General features: G+C 44.9%; 1 protein-coding gene across 1 annotated transcript; it reads right to left on the reverse strand.

The window, feature by feature from the left end:
- Positions 1-274: 274 nt before the first annotated feature.
- ccdc174 (coiled-coil domain containing 174) lies at positions 275-4,064 on the reverse strand. The gene is given in 12 exon segments (XM_046335180.1): positions 275-625; positions 628-1,151; positions 1,422-1,588; positions 1,711-1,862; positions 1,992-2,086; positions 2,273-2,409; positions 2,556-2,651; positions 2,770-2,917; positions 3,052-3,110; positions 3,271-3,371; positions 3,489-3,590; positions 3,931-4,064. Coding segments are annotated over 12 exon segments (1,761 nt in total). The 5' UTR covers positions 3,973-4,064; the 3' UTR covers positions 275-487.
- Between the last annotated feature and the right edge of the window lie 4,277 nt (positions 4,065-8,341).

Raw genomic sequence — 8,341 nt, forward strand, 5'->3', positions numbered from 1 at the left:
TGAGTTTTGAGCACAGGTCAGCACATGCTTTAATATAAATGTCAAGCTCTGACATCTCAATGCCTGTAACTAACCAGAAAACAGCTACCTCATGGATGAGCCTCTGTATTGTCCTGTCACTCAAAACACGTAATCATCAAACATTAACAAGATTACCAGTCTAAACAAAATTAACTATGGACTGATTCAGTCATGCATCGATCCATTAAACAACCATCTTTAGCTATGGACAAGTGCCTTGAATCCCTAATATAGCAAATCAGAAAACACAATGTCAAATGAAAATGCTATCTTTTAATAACAGATCATAAATAAAGAAAGCAGGTTACAGATCCAAGGTCAAATTACACAAATGGTTCCTTCTTTGGTGCCCTCTGAGAGGTCAAAGATCATGGTAACGTCATTATAGTCTAACACACATTGACGTGGTTTGTGTGTTAGGGTAGACAGTTGTGTATGTCACCTGTGTGAGGTATGTCTGTGAGGATCAAGAATAATTCTTGTAGAAGGACAGCATGTCATCCAGGCTCTGGGAGGGGGCTGGGTCTGAGGGGGGCTGGGTCTGAGTGGGGGCCTGGGACTGAGTGGGGGGCTGGGGGGGATACTGTGGGGTGTATTGAGGGGGTAGTGAGGTGGGGCTCCATACTGGAGGTGAGGTGGAGTGGGATACTGGGGATGAAAGGGTAGATGTGCAAATTGGGGCTGAAATGGGTAATCAAACTGAGGGTGTGTTTGTGGTGGTGTATATTGGGGTTGGGGCTGTTGGGAGGGGGGGTACTGAGGTGGGGGTTGAGGGGGGCACTGAGGTTCTGGAGGTGCAGGTGTATTTTGGAGATGGACAGTGTTTTGGGGCTGAGCAGGGGATTGTGTGGGTTGAGGTTGTGAGGGTTCAGGGGTACTTGGCTGGGGTATAGGAGTACTTCTGGGCTGAGACTGGGATACAGGAGTACTTTTGGGGTTGGCCTGGGGCACCTTGCGCCCTCCACCCTGCCCCTCTGACCACTTGAAGGCCATTTTGGGTTTGTCCTTCTCACGTTTGGCCTCTTTCCCATAGCTCTGTCTTTTATTATTGCTGAAGTACGCAGAGGGAGGGGCGAATTCCGACTCCCTCTCATCCCGCCGCCGACTTGTCCACTCGCCAAAAAAGTCCACTAGGAAAGGAATGCGTTGTCATATTGGAAAGAGAAGACAGTTAGTTAATGACTTAACCCCCGTCCCTATGCAGCATACCAGTCTTCAGTGTCCCACTGGAGGAAATTGCCAGAGATGACAGGCCTCGGTTACACCTAGATCACTCCTGCTCAAATTTGTTGTGTTATACGTGTTGAGTTAATGTGGTGGAAGTGATTCATCAATGATTACCATTAATTATAAAAGACCCATGCCAATCGTATCAGCCCCAAACAAGGAGTAGCGTTTACCTTTGCCCCTGTCCCACTCTCTGACGTGGGGTACTCCTGGCTTGGTGTCCCTCCTCTCCTGGATCTCCACCACCACCTTCTTCAATGCAGGGGCCTCTTCAGGTGCTCCACCTGATGGGGGTATGGGCCCAATCAGGTCCTCCTTCTCTTCTGAGAGAAGTAATACAACCGACAACACTTACAATAGCATTCACTACAGCCCAAAGTATAAAGAGCAGTAGTCATAGCCATTCAATCTAGCGTGATCAGTTATCATTGTCCCCGATGCAGTATTGTTGTGGGAGGTTCCTCTAACCTTGGTTGTTCATCTCCCTGGTCGTCCTCAGTTCCGTCCAGCTTGGCCTTCTTCATCTTCCTCTGCCTCACCTTGGCCAGCCGAGCATCCAGCAGAGTCTTTCTCTTCTCCTTCAGCTGGTCCCTCTTACTGCGCTGGTCTGTTGTCTATGAAAAAGAAAAGGAGAGAAAAAAAACATTGACAATCTGCTTCAAACTCAGTCATTTAATTAGACTGATACATAATATAAGTAGGGTCCTAGTCTCGGGGGGTTGAGAAGGCTGAGAGCAACTCACCTGGTCTCTGAGCATGTCCAGGGTCTCTCTCTGTTTCCTTCGCAGCTCCTGGTCCTGAGAGAATGCAAAGTAGCCCACACCCAGCTCACGGGCCTCTGAAAAATAGCAGGTTGAGAGATGGAGAAGGAAGAGGCCAGAGATCAGAGAGAATGGAGAAGAGTACAAGTCAATCCATAATCCACAGAGAACACACTTCTCTGGGTTTGCTGTAAAATGTACAGTAAATAGCGTTTGATTCGATGAGTTCACTAATGTATCACTGTAACAGGTATCTTGCTAACCTTGCTCCCTGATGTTCTCATAGTGGATTGGACCCACAGGTCTGTTCATGGCCTCCTCCTCCTCCCTCTCCCACTCCTGCCTTTGCAGCTCTCTACGCATGTCCTCTGACAGCAGGTCCTTCTCAGCCGGGTCAAGTCTGTGTACATAAAAGCAAGAACACGTAAAAAACATTAGCAAAAAATATATAAAAAATTAATAACCAGAACAACACTACTGGTACTAACATCTTCTTCTAAAAATAAGCTTACATTAATTTCCAGGTTTGATCAGAGTAAAATATACCTTTTTCCCTGAAAGTCTTTGTCCATTTTCTTGAACCCTGGTAGGTCTTTCTTCATGCATCTCCGAGATCGTCCCAAAGCATCAACATAATCCACCCTGAATATAAATTAGTAAACGGCTACTTTAACTCCTATCCCACGAACAACTCAATGGCATCTACAGTCCAATATTCCGACATACAGTAGTTTGGGGCTTCATGTGCTGTAGACATTACCATTCCTCGCCTGGGTTCTCAGGGGGTGGGATGGGGGGGGAGCTCTCTCTATCCTCTCTCTCACTCTCTCGTTGGGCATGATTCTCTCTCTTCTTGTCAATAATCTTCTGGGTGAAATCCACCAGAAAAAGTCCCTCTGTCTCCTCATCTGACACATTGGAAAAGAGGATAGTAATTCCATTGTGAGAAAGACAACGGGCATTTGCAGGGCCTTCACATGTCAACTTTACATACAGAATATGACAGCACTTCTTGTACAGTATCACAAACATAACACTATACCCAGAAAGTCTCCTTTGGTCATCTGCTCATACAGTTTTGCCTTCTCCTCTAGCTTGCGCCTGCGGGAAAAGAGAGACATGGAAGAAAAGCAGCAATGAGAGACTTTTGCTATATTACAAAAAAAGACCTAATAGAAGGCAGTGATGGTGCAGTAAACATGTCAGTGTGAGTGTGTAGTAGATCACGTTGTCAGTGTGTAGTACATCACATTGTACTCACCTTGCCCTGTCAAGGTTGTTCTCTTCCTCTGCCACCAGTTCCACATCTTTCTGTGCCCGCTCTGAAACACCCTCATTCTGTTTGCTCCATACATTAGGTTTCTACACAGGGAAAAGAACACAATGGATGTTATGGAGACAAAGTTAGGATATGCTGGTCAAAATGTGTGGTATCCTGTTCATTACATGTCTCTGTCCTGTACAATGTTCAATACATACCTTGCTTTTGGGGGCTTTGGTACTAGTTCCAGCATCTTGACCCAATTTTTCATGTTTGAATTGCTCTTGTTTCCTATAGAGTTCAGCTTTGAGATCAACCAGCTGCAGATGAGAGTGTAACATAGCAGTGTGGTCGCCATTTTAGTGGTTAAACTGATAGCAACTAACGTTAACCCAATAAGTCATGTCACCATTTGAATATCCATGAACCTCGACAACAATAGACAATGCTTTATTTTTTTTACATGTACTTTGACTATAACATGGTTAGTTTGCCTGCTGACTAACAAGTCAGCAGAAAGTAGCCTAGCTTCCTACGTTAGGGCGCTGACTAGGCTAGCTCGCTAGCTACCGTTAACTAACTAGCGAGCTATGGCTCACACACTGATGACAAGCAACATTAGAGACAATGTAACAATATGATTTATTCTGAACAACTCACAGATGAAGCAGTCACGGCATATTGCTTTTTCTTTTTATCCATGGTTGTTAGATTTCGATATATTAGCTCACAATCAGGTAGCTAGTGAAATAACAATCCACAACTTCGAAGAAGGCGTGTTGTTTGGGTGACGTGATCATTTCTGGGGGATGTAGCTAGTTAAGACTCAAGACTGCCACCTACTAGTGTGGAGTAAGAAACCTAGCGTGTATATTTTTAATAATGTTTTATTTTTATTTAACCTTTATTTAAATAGGCAAGTCAGTTAAGAAAAATATATAATTTACAATGACTGAATACCCCAGCCAACCCCTAACAACGCTGGGCCAATTGTGCGCTGCCCTATGGGACTCCCAATCACAGCCAGTTGTGATACAGCCTCGAATCTAACTAGGGTCTGTAATAACGCCTCTAGTACTGAGATGCAGTACCATGGACGGGCTGCGCCACTCGGGAGCCCAAATGCATGTTCCGGCTGTGGCAGCCCCGAATCGTAACCACTAAATGCTTTCAATGTTGCCTAATTTGTTTTGGGTTAATCACATCATGGATTTAGGCTCTTGAACATGCAGTTGATTATGTAATAGAGGGGCACATGTATATCAGAGATGGACAGAGATAGTTCATTTATTAATGTGATCTTGTAACCAAAAATATACTATTTCTATGCTTACAATGATGCACAACATTCTGCCCATTATAGCTGACAAAAAAATGGTATGTTGAGAAAATGTGTTCTTGGCATATTTCCGCACACAAGACAGTGAATGTCTATTGCAGACTCAGGAAATAGTACCCATGCCAAACCCTTCTCCTGAGGGAGAGTAGGTTTTGTCATGCCCTCTTCACAACTGTCTTGGTGTGCTTGGACCATGTTAATTTTCTGGTGATGTGGATACCAAGGAACTTGAAGCTCTCAACCTGCTCCACTGCAGCCCCGGCGATGAGAATGGGGGCGTGCTCGGTCCTCTTTTTCCTGTAATCCATAATCATCTCCTTTGTCTTGATCACGTTGAGGGAGAGGTTGTTGTCCTGGCACCACACGGCCAGGTCTCTGACCTCCCAATAGGCTGTCTCTTTGTTGTCGGTGATCAGGCCTACCACTGTTGGTGTTGATGGTGTTGAAGTCGTGCCTGGCCATGCAGTCATGAGTGAACAGGGAGTACAGGAGGGGGCTGAGCACGCACGCCTGAGGGGCTCGTGTTGAGGATCAGCATGGCGGATGTGTTGTTACCTACCCTTACCATCTGGGGGCGGCCCGTCAGGAAGTCCCGGTTCCATTTGCAGAGGGAGGTGATTAGTCCCAGGGTCCTTAGCTTATTGATGAGCTTTGAGGGCACTATGGGGCTGAACGCTGAGCTGTAGTCAATGAATAGCATTCTCACATAGGTGTTCCTTTTGTCCAGGTGGGAAAGGGCAGTGTGGAGTGCCACGTGCGCGCTGAAAGGGGAATCCACACGACTGATTTGATGTTAAAAAGACATTGGCGATAGAGTTCCTGGTTTGGATGTTTTGGTTGTTAGAAGTTGAAGCAAATATTCCTCAAGGAACACAAAATTCAAGAGCACAATGTGGAATAGCATGACTGACCCTACATACTGATCTTAGGTCAGTTCTTGAGTCATCCCCTAATGTATTTGGGTAGGGTAAACTGATAGTAAAATCTATCAATTTGCGAATTCATCTGGAAGCTCTATATTCCTGCCATTTTGCAAGACTCCATTTGATTACAGTGTTGTTACTATATGGAGAAATACATTAATGAATAATTATTGCACTAATGAGGCATGGTTTTTTAAATATATATATTTTTTATTTCACCTTTATTTAACCAGGTAGGCAAGTTGAGAACAAGTTCTCATTTATAATTGCGACCTGGCCAAGATAAAGCAAAGCAGTTCGACACATACAACAACAGAGTTACACATGGAGTAAAACAAACATACAGTCAATAATACAGTAGAAAAATAAGTCTATATACAATGTGAGCAAATGAGGTGAGAAACGGGTGGTAAAGGCAAAAAAACATGCAAAAAAGGCCATGGTGGCGAAGTAAATACAATATAGCAAGAAAAACACTGGAATTGTAGATTTGCAGTGGAAGAATGTGCAAGGTAGAGATAGAAATAATGGGGTGCAAAGGAGCAAAATAAATAAATGCAGTAGGGGGAGAGGTAGTTGTTTGGGCTAAATTATAGATGGGCTATGTACAGGTGCAGTAATCTGTGAGCTGCTCTGACAGCTGGTGCTTAAAGCTAGTGAGGGAGATAAGTGTTTCCAGTTTCAGAGATTTTTGTGGTTCGTTCCATTCATTGGCAGCAGAGAACTGGAAGGAGAGTCGGCCAAAGGAAGAATTGGTTTTGGGCGTGACCAGAGAGATATACCTGATGGAGCGCGTGCTACAGGTGGGTGCTGCTATGGTGAACAGCGAGCTGAGATAAGGGGGGACTTTATCTAGCAGTGTCTGGTAGATGACCTGGAGCCGGTGGGTTTTGCGACAGGTATGAAGCAAGGGCCAGCCAACGAGAGCGTACAGGGCCAGAAGTATACAGGGCCAAAAGTATACAGAATGGCGTCGTCTGCGTAGAGTTGGATCAGAGACTCACCAGCAGCAAGAGCGACATCATTGATGTATACAGAGAAGAGAGTCTGTCCAAGAATTGAACCCTGTGGCACCCCCATAGAGAAGTCCGGACAACAGGCCCTCCGATTGGACACACTGAACCTCTATCGGAGAAGTTGTTGGTGAACCAGGTGAGGCAATCATTTGAGAAACCAAGGCTATCGAGTCTGCCGATGAGGATGTGGTGATTTACAGAGTTGAAAGCCTTGGCCAGGTCAATGAATATTATTAGGCTATAATAAGTTTTGCGCATAAATGTGTTTCCACAATTCCCAACAACGACCTAAAGCACACAAATCTATTTACAAATAAGTATATGGTTGAGCGATGGTCGAGCGGCATAGGCAAGGTGCAATAGATGGTATAAAATAAAGTATATACATGTGATATGAGTAATGTAAGATATGTAAACATTTTTAAAGTGGCATTTTAAAGTAACTAGTGATCTATTTGGGTCTCAATGTGGGCAGCAGCTTCTCTGAGTTAGTGATTGCTGTTTAGCAGTCTGATGGCCTTGAGATAGAAGCTGTTTCTCAATCTCTCGGTCCATGCTTTGATGCACTGTACTGATCTTGCCTTCTGGATGATAACGGGGTGAACAGGCAATGGCTTGGGTGGTTGTTGTCCTTGATGATCTTTATGGCCTTCCTGTGACATCGGGTGCTGTAGGTGTCATGCAGGGCAGGTAAGTTTGCCCCCGGTGATGCGTTGTGCAGACCGCACCACCCTCTGGAGAGCCATGCGGTTGAGGGCGGTGCAGTTGCCGTTTGATTGTGAATCTGTAAAAGTTAGTGAGGGTTTTGGGCAAGCCAAATTTCTTCAGCCTCCTGAGGTTGAAGAGGCGCTGTTGCGCCTTCTTCACCACGCTGTCTGTGTGGGTGGACCATTTCAGTTTGATTGTGATGTGTACGTGCAGGTGCTTAAAACTTGGCACCTTCTCCACTGCTGACCCTTCAATGTGGATAGGGGTGTGTTTCCTCTGCTGTTTCTTGAAGTCCACAATCATCTCCTTTGTTTTGTTGACGTTGAGTGAGAGGTTGTTTTCCTGACACCACACTTTTCCTGACACCACACTCCGAGTGCACTCACCATGTAAGCTGTCTCGTCATTGTTGGTGATCAAGCCCATTAGTGTTGTGTCGTCTGCAAACTTGATGATTGAGTTGGAGGAGTGCATGGCCATGCATTCGTGGGTGAACAGGGAGTACAGGAGAGGGCTGAGCACACACACTTGTGGGGCCCCAGTGTTGAGGGTCAGCGAATTGGAGATGTTGTTTCCTACCTTCACCACCTGGGTGCAGCCCATCAGAAGGTCCAGGACCCAGTTGCACAGGGAGGGGTTGAGACCCAGGGTCTCCAGCTTGATGATGAGCTTGGAGGGTACTATGGTGTTGAATGCTGAGATGTGGTCAATGAACAGAATTCTTATATACAGTGGGGCAAAAAAAGTATTTAGTCAGCCACCAATTGTGCAAGTTCTTCCACTTAAAAAGATGAAAGAGGCCTGTCATTTTCATCATAGGTACACTTCAACTATGACAGACAAAATTAGAAGAAATTCCAGAAAATCACATTGTAGGATTTTTAATGAATTTATTTGCAAATGATGGTGTAAAATAAGTATTTGGTCAATAACAAAAGTTTATCTCAATACTTTGTTATATACCCTTTGTTGGCAATGACAGAAGTCAAACGTTTTCTGTAAGTCTTCACAAGGTTTTCACACACTGTTGCTGGTATTTTGGCCCATTCCTCCATGCAGATCTCCTCTAGAGCAGTGATGTTTTGG

The sequence above is a fragment of the Oncorhynchus gorbuscha genome, linkage group LG03, assembly GCF_021184085.1.
Source record: "Oncorhynchus gorbuscha isolate QuinsamMale2020 ecotype Even-year linkage group LG03, OgorEven_v1.0, whole genome shotgun sequence".
Classification (NCBI taxonomy): domain Eukaryota; kingdom Metazoa; phylum Chordata; class Actinopteri; order Salmoniformes; family Salmonidae; genus Oncorhynchus; species Oncorhynchus gorbuscha.